General features: G+C 43.9%; 1 protein-coding gene across 2 annotated transcripts in view; it reads right to left on the bottom strand.

Moving 5' to 3' along the window:
• Positions 1-16,780, bottom strand: part of GPC6 (glypican 6) — a 1,076,178-nt gene that overhangs the window by 11,014 nt on the left and 1,048,384 nt on the right. For both annotated transcript variants that reach the window (XM_036893720.2, XM_036893721.2), the window contains one exon: positions 10,625-10,761. In XM_036893720.2, coding sequence (XP_036749615.2) covers positions 10,625-10,761 — 137 coding nt within the window. The remainder of the gene's footprint in view (positions 1-10,624; positions 10,762-16,780) is intronic.

Below are 16,780 nucleotides of genomic sequence, written 5' to 3'. Positions count from 1 at the left end.
TGAAATTTTTAGAAGGTCATGGAACCCTATCTCTTTATTTTTGCAGTAAAGCATAACTTCTGTGCTGCCTTTTAATATATCTGGTACATCAATCAACTCTTGTAACATTCGAAGATGGTCTTCCTGATATAACTTCTAAAGTACGACATCGGATTAACTATTATTGCCACTCAATGCTGTGCTCTGGGCTCAGTGAGCTCTACTTAATTAATAAAGCCTCATGGAATTAACAATAGCAAGTGCAGGCTAGCCGTGGCTGACACCCGGCTGGCGAGGGGCTGAAAGGTGACTGTCCGTTCTGGTGTTGCCCTTCGACATTTCGGACAATGACTCCTACAGCTGAACCTGGGCTGAGTCAGAGGAGGGCTTTGTTTCTTTGAGATTCTGTGTGCACTGCACGGCTAGCTGAGACTCATTTATCAGAAGCTGACTGCGATAGCTTACATGGGAATGCTGCCCCTGGGAGTCTGAGCATCCAGGAACAGTAAGAGACTGCCAAATAAACCCAGCCTCTTAACTGTGCCTACTGATGCTCAGCCACTTGCAATAAAAACAAGGAACAATGCATCTGTGTCCTCAAGAACATTTCTCCTTTCCCTGTATTCAAAGGGTAACTTTAGAAACAGCGTGAAAACTTAAACCGAAAACACGGCTGAAAAAGAAAATGGCCATTTTGTTACTCGTGAGGTGCATCTACCAAATCTGTGGAAGAATTTCAGCCTGAAGGATGTATGGCAGCTCCTTTCAGCACCAAGACTCATGAGCCCTTTGCTGCCTCTCCTGTTTGATCTCTTTACATAACATCCTGTAAAAATGGGTGCATGATGGAGCCCATACTATTTTTCTCTCACTAGACTCTGTGCCATCTCTTTGGCCTGACAGCAGTCTATTTTTGCACCATCACAGTCCTGGGAGACCTGGAAAGAAAGAATCGCAGTGCAGTTAACTCGGGTTCTCAGGCTGGAAGCACGTTTCCCTGAGGCAGGGAGACCCCAGAAATGAGGACAGATCAGAGGGGTGAACAGGGGTGTCATTGTTTGCCAATGCTTCATGATGAGGTGTGGTGAGTGGGGGGCATCCCTGAATAATTAAGCATAGCTTCCCCCTCCTGGTTACCTTCTATTTTCCAGGAACACATGTAAGAACCAAATTTTTGGCAGTTTTGAGGAATCATTCTCCTTCCCATCTGCTATGGTCTGAAAGTTGATATTCCCCTCCGATTCATATGTTGAAAACTACTGTCCAGGGTGATGGTCATAGGAGGGGAGATCTTTGGGAGGTGGGGAGGTCGTGAGGGCAGAGCTCTCTCGGTTGGGATTAGCGCCCTTATAATAGTGACCCCAGAGCACTGCCTCGCCTCTTCCACTGTGTAAGAACACAAGAAATCTGCAGCCTCGAAGGAGCCTCTCACCGGCCCGTACCAGCACCTGACCTAGGACTTCCAGCCTCCGGACGTGTGAGAGATAAATATTTGTTGTTTCCAAGGGACTCTGTGGTATTTTGTCACATAAGCCCAAATGGACTAAAGTAAATCTAATTTCATATTGCTGAGGTAGGTTTCCCTGATTACATTCAAACATTATGCTGATTAGGATGGGTGACTCCCATAGGAATTTTGGGGGTGCCTATACATTCAACCTTGGGGGTGGCTTCAGGCTCCATGCTGGGGCTTTCACTGGCAGAGCTGCCCACCTCTGTCACCTGAGCGACGTTAAATGTGACCTGTCCCCACAGAAGGTTCCCATTGGCCAGACACAGTATCTGTCATTGTCATCACTCAAAATCACTTCTTTTAGTTGAGCTGATGTTTCCTGAAAGATGCTGTTGGTTTCGATGGGCTTGCTGAGAGAAGAGACGTGTTAACTTACCAGTATTCAGGACTTCTCAGCACCACATCACCGCTGAGAGGGGTTCTGCTGTAAGGAGCTGCACAGTGAGGGAGAGGCCCGCACAGCTCTCACGATTTAATGGGGTTGGAAAGCTTGCAAAGTCTGAGAAGTGAGACACTTGCCAGGGAGGTTAGCTCCATGGTGCCCAGTGGGGCTGGCAAGAGGCCGAGTAGAAGCTGGGGCGGGAATGGGGAGAAACAGGGTCCCTAGGTGCCTGATACTTCCTTGGATGTGCTGAGCCTCAAGGCACATGCGAAAGAGGGAGGGGACAGCACTTCCAATCCTGTGTGTCACCACAGATGAACTCTATTCAATACAAATCTCTCTAGCAATTTTGATTTCCAAGCTGCATATTCATTCATCTCCCCTGGGTTGGAGAGTTTTACTAATCTTAGTAGATATAATACTACCACAGATCTAAAATTATTTATCTGCAGTTCTAAGATTTAAAAAAATCTCCAATGGTTGCTTTTTTTTTTTTTAATCTACTTGTTAGCAAAACTTGATCTGATCTGACACAAGACCAGTCACAGTCCTCATGTATCCCATGTAGTGTGAGCGGTAATACACTGTGTGCAGAAATGTAATGTGTTTGATTAAGAGTCGCAACCTCGACCCTTCTGGGGAGTATTACATAATATACAGTATACACATTGTGATGATTTTCCCAAATCTAAACAAATTCTGAATTCTGAAATATGTATGGTCCCAGAGATCCCAAATAAGGGATGATGGACCTATGGGAGCCAGAGCCCCATGCAGAAGCTTCTTTCAAACTGAAGTTTTAAACTCCACACCCATTAGGAGGCTACTGTGAAAACAAGCAAAGCAAAACCAACCACGACTGGTGTGAATGTCAAGTACAGGTTAAGTGCTGGACCTGAAGGTTTTGACTGCCAATTGCATCCATTTCCTAGGCCACAGAGCTTCCAGCAAACCAGCCAGATGAGGAACCAGCTGCCCCCACCCAGGCAGGTCCCCTTTCACAAAGCCCGGCATTACCTAGATAACTGACCACTGGGGTGACCCACGCCCTCCTTCCCTCGCCCTCATTCTCTCTCTTATGTTTTAAATTAGCCAGTAAAAAGCAAACGTGAGAAACCTGATACGGGCAGAGCCCTGGGTCGCCCCACATTCTCTCTCTCTCTCTCCCTGCAATCACGCTGTTACCCTTGATTGTGCCATGCACATCCAGGTCCTGTGAATAATAAATCTGATTTGTCAAAATTCCCTGATGGTTCCTTGCTAAAATATGCCCTACAGTCATAAGAACCATAGGAGCCTTCCCAGCCACAAACAGGGACTCTGGTGGGGAAATCGATGTCCGTGCTTGCTATGAGTGACATGGGACAGGCCAGCACTAACCAGAGGTGCCCCCATCGGGACTGGCGGCACATGGAGAAATCAGGACATTGTGCAGTGCTGCAGGGACTATAAGATGGGGCAGCGCTGTGGAGAACAGAATGGCAGCTTTTTGAAAAATCAAAACTAGAATTACATATGAACCAGCAATTCCACTTCTGGAATTTTCAATCCAAAGGAATTGAAAGCAAGTCTCAAACAGATATCTGTACATCTCTGTACATTGTGGCATTATTTATACTAGCCCAAAGGTGGAAACAACCCAAGTGTCCATCGTCTAATGCCTGGGTAAACAAGATGTGCTGTATGCATCCAATACATTCAGCCCTGGAAAGGAATGAAATTCCGACCCATGCTACCACACGCACGAAACTTAAAGACATCGTGCTAAGTGAAAGAAGCTGGTCACAAATGGACAAATATTGTATAATTCCACTTATATGAGGTACCTAGAATAGTCACATTCATAGAGCCAGAAAGGAGAATGGTGGCTGCCAGGGGATGGGGGAAAGTAGGGTGGGGAGTTAGTATTTAATGGGTGCAGAGTTTCAGTTTTGGAAGATGAAAAAGTTTTGTGGATGGATGGTGGGGATGGTGTCCGATAATGTGAATGCACTTTATCCCACTGAACTGTATAAAGAGGGTGAAACGGTTACATTTTATATTATGTATATTCTACCACAATTTAAAAAAACCCAAGTTTTAAGTATAACTTTTCTAAACTTCTTGTTATCGATTCCTTTTTCCCCTTCCATTGTCCTGCCTGAAAAGTGGAATTACACAAAGCATACTGTGATTTTATGCTTTAAGTGGATGGATAAATTCTTGAAGACTGTTAAGCTCCAGTTGTTCTGGCTTAGGTATTTCCATCAGATCCAACACTGAGATGTGGTCAAAGGCACAGAGACTGACCCCAGGACACCTGGGACCCAGCAGTGTGATGCGGGCCCGTCACTTAGCTACTTTATATAATTGCCTATTCTTAAATATTTATGTGAATAAGACTTACCTTGTTTGTTTCATAAACTGCCATTTTGAGCTACGATACTCGAAAATGCTCGAAAAGTACACCACTATGCAATTCTAATGCGTTCTTATGAAAATGAAGTTGTTAACACGGTTCCTTCTACTGCCAAACTTGTTTCTTGGAAGTGGCTGACAGAAGCAGAACTTGGCGTTTTAAAGCCCAAATTCATGTGCAGAAGAATGATTTGTGTGGCTTTCCTCCAGCTGGAGAAAGCGTGGCATGAAGTGGTTTGGAAGCTCTTGGAGGACACACAGCTCATTGGATGCAGCAGTGAGCAGAAGCAAAATGCTCTGACTTGGCCTCTTAAATCACTGGCAGGAGCTCTCCTACCAATCCTTTCTTCTGAGAAAAGATGAAAGGACGTCAGCAACCTAGAAGGAGTCTGCATACTACAGGGTGGAAAGGAAAGTAGAGCCGAGAGCCAGTTCTCAGGGCTGCCGAGCTGTCGACAGCAACATGCTTTCTTCCTACTTTAGCCACATTTTTGTACACTTGCAGGAGACGTGCACAAGGTCCCTCTGCTCCTGGGGTCTTCCCTCCCCCGTGTGCCACAGAAAGGCAGTGGGTGTTCACGAATGCCAGGTTTGACAGTTGCCAGTCCTCTCCCCAAACACATTTCCCACCTTCCTGAGGTGGCTGCCTGGCTGGGTGTACATCAAATATTTCCCAGTTCTTCAAAATGTAGCTAGAGTGCTTTGGGACATATTCTGCCATCAGACTAAAGCAATGTTGTCCTCCAGATCGGCCACATCACTATCTTTGGCAGATTTTGTCCTTCCATCTGCTCAAACTTACCCCATCATCACTTGCTATTTTCTTTGTTTAGTCAGTCCACTCAGTGGCTGGTGAGAGTGATCTGTTTCTAGATCTTTCTATGTATTTCTTACAATTTACTGTATTCACCTGCAGCCTCAGGAAGGATAATCTTGGGGGCACAGTTATTTCCGTGAGGATCAGATCCTTTGAAAGACAGCAGAGTCTCTCTGCAAAAGCTATGTTTTCAAAGGATCCAATTTAATCCTCATCCCTCAGCCCACATCTTGGTCACCTCCTGCCGGAAGGTGTTTCAGAGAAAGGACACAGTGAGGGCTAAACACCAGCTCACAGGGGGCGGGAGCAGAAAGTTGTTTGCCAGTTTGATGGGAGAGAGGGAGGAATCTGGAAATAACTGACTCAAGAAACCCTGAGGACTCCAAAATAATGCATGTTCTGTCATGAAATCCATGGGTTTTGCTGCTCAGAATGACTTCCGTCTTCCATGCTTTCCCTTCCCTTTTAACTCCTATCTATGAGCTTAGGGAAAGGATCCCCATGAGAGAAATCAGTTCTCAAGAAGAGACTCAGGTGCTGTGGTTTGACTGTGGCTATGTCCTTAAAAGCAAGAATCTGTCTGTATAGGAGCGGAAAGCTAAGAGCCTGTATGAACACCGGGAGGACTTTGTTTTTGCTGCTGCTGCCTGACAAAGTTGTAACCTCTATACTAACCACATAGAACTTTTATTTCCCTCCGAGCCTGCGCTTTCCTGCCTCACCTCTAATCATTCTTCTCCAGCTCCTCCTGTACAATCAGCTCATTTCGGCCACCCAGCTGCCCACAGTGCCCTTCTCAGGGATGACAGGTGACAACAGATGTCCCCCGGGGATCTCTAGATTCACCCTGGGAGTTTTAGGAGGCCTAGATTTGTCACCTGCACCAAAACTCTTTAATATTTTTTCCCTTGGCTTTCTAGATGACTGTCAATGTTCCTCCCTCATTACCAGCTTCCTTGCAATTCCTGTTTGTCTGAGTTGAGTCAGAATGTTGCTGCATTTTCTCTCATTTCTCCTTAAGAGTTGCTTAAGTGAGATATGGGGAGAGTATTGCTGCTGGTCACCGACGATACCTCCGAGGCTGCTTGTTCTGAGGGACAGACCCTGCTTGAGTTCTGAGGAAAATCCCTTATTAGCGCTTGTGATAAAGTAGGATATGAATCTGAGTACAAACTGCTATTGACTGTCTCCCTGCAAGATCCATATGCTGACACCCTACCCCCCAAAGCAATGGTACTGGGAGGTGGGGCCTTGAGAAGGTGATTAGGTTTAGATGAGGTCGTGAGGGTAGAGCCCCCACAAGAAGAAGTCAGAGCCCTCTCCCTCTAATTTCCAGCCCTGCTGGCACGCTGATCTTGGACTTCAAGCCTCCATACCATGAGAAAGAGACTACTGTTGAAGCCATCCAGTCTATGGTATCTTGATTAGGGCAGCCTGAGCTAAGACACTAACTGAATCAAGTACTGATGAGGGATTCAAAGTATGCACCCTTGGCCCACAGGGGTATCTTATTTGAGACCCAACTCAGAGGTTTGGGTGGACAACCTCCTGCACTGCAAAGACTGCGTCACATCTCCAACTTACTCTCTCCTGATGCACATGTGAAGCCTAAGCAATTCACTGTCAAGATGACGCCCCCCCGCCCGCACGCTGTCCGTCTGTAGTGGGTGATGTTACAACGGAACCATGCTACCTCCCCGGCCGAGCTGCTCTTGTAATTTTTAACATAAGAAAACCCCATTACAGGAAACACTAAGGGAATCTGTGGAGGCAAGGAGGAAAAACAAATCAGAATGTGCTTCTGCAGGCGTGGGCACGAACTGACAAGGGGAACATCTTACATGTTAATAGGCACCTAAAGCAGGGCTGCCGGACAAACCTGAATTTCAGATAAACAACGAATCCATTCTTCAGAATAAGTGTGTCCCATTTGATGTCTGGTATTTTTCTGTGTGCTAAATCTGGCAAGTCTCTCTTAGAGCCCTGCTCCTCAAAGTGTGAGTCCTGGCCAAGCAACAGCTGCATTCCCCAGAAGCTCGTGAGAAATGCAGAATCTCAGGTCACAGCTCAGAGTCACCGAATCAGAATCTGCATGTTTAAGATCCCCAGGAGTTTGGTGTGCACACGAATGCTTGAGAAGCAGTTTTAGGGTTTACCATGTATTTTCACAGACCTTATTGCTTTGGTCTTTAAGTTGTCCCAATCAGAGGGCAATGGAAGGGAAAGGAGGGAAGGGCTTCCCCTGACCACTTGGTCTTTTTGTCAGAATGGAGAATTAAATGCTTACAGGGTGGTTATTGGCACTCCTGTGGTCTAAGGACATGGTCTCTTCCTTCTACTTCACCTCCTGTTTCTAGAGCTTAGCTATTGGTGGGGATTGGAGCAGGGGGTCACAGGTGGGTTCAAATGTTAGGGGAGCCACCACTCACATATCCCTGGCCATTATCTTAACACAGCAGAGTTTTCCCTGTGGACACCCTAGCAGTCATGTCTATGTGCATTTTGTCCTATTTCATCATCATTAATTTCAACAGGTGCCATTCATTTAGTAATAGCTATTTGGGAAAATAATATATACTGGAGTAAATGGACATACCCACTGTAGGAGTCATTTTTATTTCAGAGATGTTACTATGTGAAATAGGTGTGCTTCTGAATCCAGGAAATATGGTAAAGAACTCTGGAATGGCATTCAGAAAACAGCAGAAATATGGGTGATGGAAGACATGTTCGATCAAATTATTAGGATAAAAGGGCTGCAGGATAATCAAAGAATGCGGCTGGAGTCAAATGGATGAAACATAAAGAGAGCAAGAAATGTTTGAGTTATTGGTGGCCTCATCCCACAGGCTTGAGTTTAAAAACTCCAGACTATGACAATCTCTGTCAATGTTAATTGCCATCTCTGTTCCATATCCATTAACACTTGTTGATAGATTCTTTAAAAAAATTAAAGTTCTGGTTATTTTAGTTCAGATGCATGATAAGAATAACCATTCTTTCTTCTTTACAAGCATTCCTAAACATTTAGGAAATCTTATCATCTGAAAATCCATGCTTGAAAGGCAGGAAAAAGTAGGTTATTATCTGCATTACAAATGGATTTTCTAACTTACTACATAGTTCAGTGAGCTTTCTTAAAATGAAGAACTTCTCTCATGTGTTTTTAGATCAACTAATATTTGGATGAGAAGACAGTATCAATTAAGTTAGTTCAAGAAGTCTTTATGGTAATCTACTTAGCATGCTATTAAATATGAAGTAATACTAATAAGGTTCCATTCTAGTGGAAGAAATTTTTAGAAAGGAACTGAAAGGCACCATGGAATTGTAATTTTTCAATGGGAATATAATTGGAGTCCAAAAATCTGACAGCCTTGTCTTTTTAATAACATACGGGACTAAATTCTGTAATACTTCCGCAAATCATTTTATCGCATTAATTGATGGTTCCCCTCACCTGCATACATCCCCTGTTGGGTTCCCATTGACTGCAGGATCAAACTCAAATCTGGTACCTGAGTACTGAGCCAGATGCTTCTCCACCTATGGGGTCCTTTCCCCATACTACAGTGGCACAGTATGGTACTTGCAGTCCCAAAATCCACTGTCACCTCTCCAACCACTGTGACTTTGCATTTGTGGACAGACACCACTGCTATCATATAGACTGAATTCATAGAGTCTTACACAGTGCCTGGGAAGAGGGAAAGCATAATAATATTTTGGACGGACTGATGGACTGATTGAATGTAGAGCCACTAAGTCTTGTATAGAGTGAAGAATCTGTTTCATTAGTTCTAATATGTAGCTGTCATTTGTTTTAGAGGCAGGGTATTGAAGTGAAAAGAGGACTGGGCCATGATTTGGGAGATTTCCAGCTTTCACCCTTGTTAGTTGGGTAACCATGGACTAATTGTTTACCCTGTCTGGGTTCCTGAACTGCACCATGAGGAACTTGGCTTGACCTTCTCCATCTCCTCTAGCTCTGACTCCAGCAGTCTTTATTTTCCCTGTTCACTTTCTTGATGGAGTGTAGCCCTCTCCCCAATCTCTGCCCCAAATCATTGTTTATATTTCCTTTTGTAAGAAATTGCATATGCACTAATATCTAGCAATCTGTGTAACTACCTATGGGAATGTAATTCAAATCCAGTCATCATTTTAGCCACAGCTGAAAGGTAAACATGGGTGGGTGACAGAGCAGCTCGAAAAATTAGCCACTTTCTTCATGAGGCCATCTGGTCTTTCCTTACAGTGTCTTTCTGCATGGTCATTAGGAAAAGACACATTCAAAACTGGTAATTCATGGCTGAATCTGCCGGCCAAAGGTCTCCTTCCTAAAAGGCTGGACACTGGCAAATTACTAAGCATTTTTGAGGGGCATGTTGTTGATATTGCGACTATCCCACTATAATCTCAGGATCTAAGATTTGGATGTTGGTATGTTGGGGCTATGGAAATGATTACAGCTCTTTCTATAACAGGCTTGTTTTCATCTTGCTAAATTCTCCCTAGGATAGCTAATAAAATCATTACCAAGAGATGCTAAAGCACGTGACACAGCAGCGTAAGAAGCACCCCAGTGACCCGTCCCTTGCACTCCTGCAGCTCCTTCTACACTTGATATCCACTTATCTTCTCGTTCCTTTTTGATCACAGCTGCTTCCTATGCTTGAGACACCCGGGCAGGCCCCAGAGCATCCCGCCTTCTTAACTTCTCCACCTGCTGGTCAATCCCCGAAGAGTCCTTGAGTCCAATTTACCAGCTGCTCTCTCCACCTGCGCCCCGGCTGAGACCGGCTCCGGCAGACTCCTCTCCTGGGGTTCTTCCTCGCTTGCCAACTCCCAGCCGGGTCCCCCATCCAACATCGCCGCCCTACGAAAACTCAGGCCAAGCGCGCTTCTGAGCTGACCCAGGAAATCCGGAAATACTGTTCCACGTGCAGTAGCATTGGACTGCGGACGAGCAGGATGGAAACCAGGCCGGCTCTCACCAGGAGATCCCAGTGGGACTTTTCGGGGCACAGGACCTATGGGAAAACTTCCCTGGGTGTCCCCCAGTCACGTTCTCTTTCCCTTACCCTTTCAGTGAGCACTTCAACTTTTTTTTCTCCAAGGATGAAAAAAATTACAGTTAACATTTCACTTCCTGTTTAACTTGTGATGGGAAAAAAGGTAGCAAGCCAAATTTAACTATGGGTAAAAATAGCTGTTATCTAAAAGTCATTAAGTGAACATAAAGGACTCTTTGGGATCTCAAGATATCTGCAAGCTGACATCTGTCGCCATTCCTCAGTCCTCATCCAGAGGCAAGGCATTCAGAACGTGGAGTCCACGCATAATGGCACCTCGAGAGTAAGTGCTCCCAGGTGCTCATCAAACCTGTCACTCTGAACAGCTGTCGCTAAGTGACCACTTGTCCCTCCACCCCCTCCATTGCTTTTTGCATAACAGGTCTGCAGAGTGGTGCCAGGAGAGCCTTCCGGGGCGGGATGCGCACTGCCCGGCCCGTGAGCACAGCGAGTCCCCTCACCTGGCTTTGCTGTGTCCGTTCCAGCACTCCTCTTCGCTGGCCGCGCCTGCTGTCATGCTCCCATCCTTGCAGATGGTGTAGGGCAACGCCGACCAGACCTTTTTAGAAAGCTTCAGTTTCTCTTTTATGTCTGTGACCTGGTTAAGAAAGCAGGCAAAGAGAGTGAACATTCTCCCCAGGCGTTGTCTACACAAGGAAGCAGCGCAGGGCAAGGTTAGGAAACCTGTGACGGGGTCGAGCACAAGCTCCTTATCAGTCTTATGAGACTCGGGGCTGCAGGATTCATTGTCCAGGAAAGCCTCGCTCCCTCCTCCCTCCCTCTTCCTCTAGCCTCTGGCAGAGAGTTCTCAGGTAATTGGTTTTTTGTTTTCCACCTTTTCTGTCCTCCCATCCTTTGAATTAAAAACTTACGAAGCATCTCAGCTGGCTTCAGGTCCCTCTCTCCAGCTGGGAGAAATAGGTGTTTCCCGATTGCAAACATCCTAAATATGTTCTTTAGAATTCATTTGCTTGGATGTCAGATAAATGCCCCTAGACTATGCACCACAAGATAGAATGTTTTTCCAATGGTCTACTTGTTTTTACAAGAAGTAAGTATTTTCCTTAAGTGAGTGCTGAAAACCTCTGCTCTTGACCAAATGACAGGTCCATACAGGGAACACTTGGATGGTGAGCAGCAGCCCAAACACATTAGAAAATCTCTAGATTTTTAGAGTGAAAAGTCATTTCCAAATACAGATAAGTATAAAATCCGCAGCCCTGTGAACTGATGGCTGGGAGAAGCTTAGTAACACCATGTTTTAGTGCTTTCAGGCTCAGGACTGACTTTTCATCTGTGGGAAGGGTAGGGCGAGGGATTAGTACCATTCTGGTTCTATAATAAGTATCCAGGTTCAAGCAGTCACCACCACGATTCCTATTCTTCCTGTGTGAACATTGGGCAAGTCTGTGGATGGCTGATCTGCACCGGTTATAGGTTGGATTATGTGCCTCCCTCCCCAGCATTCACATACCGAAGACCTAAAGCTCAGCACCTCCAAAGTGATCTTACTTGGAGACAGGGTTTTTACAGAGGTAAAGAAGTTAAAATGAGGTCATTAGGGTGACCCTAATCCAGTATGCCACTGTTCTTATAAACAAGGGCAATTTGGACATAGGAACAGAGGGAAGACGATATGAAGGGCCATGGGAAGAGGACATCCGTCCACAGCCTGGGAGAGAGGCCTGGGAAACATCCTTTCCCCGAGGTTCAGAGGGACCCAACCCTCCTGGCACCCTGACTTTGGACTTTTGGCCAATGAACTGTGAGACAATAAAATTCTGTTGTTTAAACCACTCTGTCTGTGGTGCTTTTTTACAGCCGTGCTAGCAAACCTACAGAGCGTCCCAGAAGGGAGAACTGCTGAGAGGAATGGCATTAGGATTATATATTGGAAATCAACAGCTTCTGGAAACAGAGGATTCTGTGTGTACTGTGGGTGGCATATAGATTTGAGAAACATATTCCAAAGTTTTTGTTTTGTATCAGGCTTAAGAGTGAACACAGAGAAATGAAAGATCTCTGACGTTTTATTTTGTCCCCGGTCATATTTCTCAGTCGTTTTAGAATTGCCCAGTTTTGGGTCCTTGCTTATCTGTGATTCTGATGCTGACAGAGGCGATAGTACTGGGAATGTCTGCTCTTCCATAAGGTGCTGAAGATGACCAGTTGCTGAACTGGAGAACCTTGGCACATACCCTTGGATAGGGTGAGGTTACTTTTGTTTTAGAGCATGAGAGATGTCAATGAGTAATGACATTTCCAGAAGTAGCGTACACGCAGCAAAACATTTAGGATTGCTAAAAACCTACAAGCTTGAATGGATTTCCTCCATTCATGCTGACAGAGGCCCGCAGGCAACCCCCTGGCCCTCCTTCCAGACAGTCTGACGGTGAGGGGATCTGCAGGGGGAGTCAGTCCTTTTCTGTTACCACTTGGGCACCGAGCTGTGTGCATGTTGTTATCTGATTTTTATTCTTCGTTTTAAATATATGTGGCCATTTCTATCCAGCCATAGAATGGATCTATATTGTCTATTTATCAATTATTAAAAACCTGGTAATCCCCCAAGCCAAGTAATAAATGTTGAAAGAATGAGAGGTAGAAAAATCACCATTTTGCTACCATCATGGTGATAATTAATCTCAGCAAGTATCATCAACAGATGTTATCATGGGTTGAATTGCATCCCTCTCAAAAGATGTTGGGGTCCTAACCATAGTATCTGTGAATGTGGTCTTATTTGGTAATAGGGTCATTGCAGATGATCAAGTTACCATGGGGTCATAGGGTAGCCCTAATCCAATACACCTGTGTTCTTATAAAAAGGGGAAATTTGGACCCAAAGACAGACACACAAGGAGAATGTGAAGATGAAGATGGAGATCAGGGTGATGCATCTAGAAGCCGACACCAAAGATCACCAGCAAACACCCAGAAGCGAGAGGAAAGGCAGGGAACACGTTCTGCCTCTCAGCTCACAGAAGGACCCAACCCTGCCGACTCCTTGACCTCCTGACCTCCTGGCTGTGAGACAATAAATTCCGTTGTAAGCCACCACCCAGTTGGTACTTTGTCACAGCAGCCCTAGCAAACTAGTACAAATGCAAAAACGCTGGGTGAAAGTTTTACAGGGTCCGGGTTATTCACACAGTCTCAACGTATCCCCCACGGGTCACTCATTTTTCCAAAAGGAAAACCAGTCACTTTATAGTCCAGACACTTGGCAGACCCCCACCTTATCCAAACGGCCAAACTAATGGGGCAAATCACTCTCAGGTCCCTCCTGATGTAATGTCACAAGAAGGTTACATCATTCATGGAGCTAAAATTCATAACCTGAATCCAATCACGAGGGCACATCAGACAAACCCAAAGTGAGGAACATACTACCAAACAACCGGCCTGTATGCCTCAGAAATGTCAGTCATCAAACACCAGGAAATGCTGGAGACTTCTTCCAGATTAAGGCGAGTAAGGGACATGGCATCCAATTGCAGGGTATGATTCTGGACCAGTGCTAGATTGGGAAAATAATTGTCATAAAGGATGTTATTGAAATAGTTGGCAAAATGTGAATACAGATCCTATATTAAATAATAATAGTGTATCACTGTTCAATTCCCTGAATATGAACTTACATTGTGGTGATTTAGGAGAATGCCATGTTCTTAGGAGATACATGCTGGAGTATTCAGAAGTAAAGGTTATGATTTCCACAGTTTTCTCTAGAATGGTTCAGGAATAGTAATAATAAATAATAATAATGATAATAAACACAGACTTATAGACAGGGTCTGAGAAAGCAAATGTGGCAAATTTTTAATAATTGGTGAATCTAAATGGAGGTAAACAATTTTTTCTTAAATGCAGTTTTTCGGGAAGTTTGATTTTTTTTTTCAAAGTAGAACATCTCAAAAATAAAATCCCTCCCATTAGGTTTGTTCTGGAACTGCCCATCTAGGCTCATACACATAGGCCACTCAGTCAGTGTTCCCCAACACAAACCCCAGAGAAAGACACAGGTATTACATTTTCACAACTAGTTCAGAAAACTATCACCAGCTTCAGGACTTAAATACTGTTAGATTTACTCTGTGCCAGAATAAAGTACACCAAGAATGAGCATTCTCTTTTCTGCCTGCTTCATCCTAAAATGGCACCTTTAGGCTGTGGGGACCTGAACTAAATATTCATATTGTGAGATGCAGAGAAAGAATAAAATCACAAGGTGTCCCACAGGTATCTCCTCTTTTAATATCTGCAAAACTGAAGTGTGTATGTTCTGCTGCTCACTCTTTAAATCAAACTCAAGAATCGTCTCTTTCAAGACGCATTATCTGGCCCCCAAGTTAGATTTAGCTCCAACTTGCTGTGTTCCGCGGTGCCCTATTCATGATTCCAAGTACTGGTCACTCCAAACCCTTATAATTGGCTTACTTTTCTGATTCTTTGTAAGAACACATGCTTCTTGATGCAAGACAGAGTTCCAATTTGTCTTTATCTCTGTGCTTAGTATGGGTCAGCTGACCAACCACCCTGGTTTGCCTGGGATTTAGGGGATTCTAGGATGCCAAATTTTCAGCACTAAAACTGCTGATTTCCTGGCAAACCGGGATGATTTGGTCCCATAGGCCTGAGCACACAGTAGGTGTTCAATAGATGTTGATGGAAAAAATGGATTTAACTGCCCCATTCTATTACAAGGTCATAGACAATATGGTAACACAAGGTAGTTGGTGGCCACGCAGTGTGGACTTTTATCCCAGAAGGGCGGGGAGGAGCCTTGCAGTAGAATAGGCTGAGTGAGGGGCGTGTGGATACCCCCCAGGGATTCACCGCAGCACATCTTACAGTCACGTTATGTGCATGCTGGCATTTCTGGAGCCAGGCATTTTCACTGTACAGCTGAAGGTGGTAACAGCAAGGGAGTAATGAGAGATGTAAATGCTGTTTTGACATTCTGCACGGAAACACCAGCTCATTCACTTCCAGACAGGGATGGCGATGGAAACAGCTGGAGAAAAGGGGCCCTACTGGCCACCAGAGAGGAACATGCCTTTGCTTCTGAAGAATAGCTGAATGCCTGTAGTTTAGTTTCCAGTCTCAAGCAAGTTTTCCCATTCTTACACCTTTTAGAAATATTTTCTCATTTTCTTTATTTTTATTTCTGAATAATACATGTGACTACTTTGCTGTAGTTCCAGACCGGAGTTTTTTTTTTCTTCCTGGAAACTAATAGTGAGCAAGCACTTTTAGTAAAAATATATTACTGACAATAACAGTGAGTTGTCATTCATTAATACCACAAACCTGATGGGGGCAAAGATCTGGGATCAAATATGGAATTTACAACTTTTTCCTTTCTCTACTTCCCAAATGAGCTGTTCTACTGTAAATTAACTTTTTTAATACTTGCAAATTATATTTACCATTTGTCTGGTATTATATTAGCAATAGTGTTACATTAGTAAATTAGTCATTCCTGATTATTAAATATTTTTCATCTATGCCATTGAGAGATCTGAAAGTTAACAACTTCTGTTAAGCCCTAGGAATCTGATCCAAATATATATCCAAATATATACTGGTAAGGGTCCACAGGGAAAATATGAGCTGTCATTTAAAACTTATCTGGAGTTTATACTAATTTCTGACTATTTCAATTACTGGCTTCAGTGAAGACTTATAACTCTTAGCTTAAGGCTGGTCAAAACATCCATGAACACTTGACTATAGGAACACAGTGGTAATCATTTCCATAACCACCCTTAATAGAACTGTAAAATTTGACAAAAGAGGGACAAATTTGACAAGGTAGAGTGATTGCTAAAAACAAATGGATTAATAAAATCAGAAGCAAAAAGAAGGATGTTCCATGGACTATTGTGTGGTAATTTCATTTAAGAAGTAATCTTGTCCTAAATAGTCAACCTGACTCTCATCAAGATTCTGAATTAACAAGTTCCAGTTTACAGGAAATACTGGGAATAGAAGGACAAACTAAATAATACCATAAATAAATGATCAGACACATCCAGTGTATGGGGTTTTATATAAGAGAACTGGCCTTGACACTTCAAAAGAGGTAAAACGTTTAAAAAGATAGGAAGACTGTTCTAAATGAAAAGAAAATTCTCAATATATCAACCAAATGCCATGTGTGGGCCTTAACCAAATCCTGGGTTTGGAGATGGGTACCCAGTTATTAGAGAGAGTTTTGCAATAATGGGAATTTTCAACGTAGAATAGATGGCAGATGATATCACTGAATTACTGGTAATATTCTCAAATATAGTCAGCATATTGTGGTTGCATAGGAGAGTGCCCTTGCTTTTTGGAGATTCAGGCTGAGATATGTATAGATAAAGTATTATTTGTCTTTTACTTGTTTAAAAATAGCAAAAAAAGTCAGCCATTCCTGAGTCTACACGAGGGGTGTATGGATGCTCACTTTATTATTTTTTCAACCATTTCAGTATTGCTTGAAAGAGTTAAAGATAATGACAAGTTGGGAAAAGAAATGAGGCTGTTTTGGGGGGCACCTGGGGTTTAAGAGCCTTGCTGGATTCAGCATGGGGCGGTAATCGACTCTGAGTAATTAGGGGCTAACTTGA

Source organism: Manis pentadactyla, chromosome 17, assembly GCF_030020395.1.
Source record: "Manis pentadactyla isolate mManPen7 chromosome 17, mManPen7.hap1, whole genome shotgun sequence".
NCBI classification, from domain to species: Eukaryota; Metazoa; Chordata; class Mammalia; order Pholidota; family Manidae; genus Manis; species Manis pentadactyla.
This window is presented reverse-complemented; position numbering and strand designations above follow the sequence as displayed.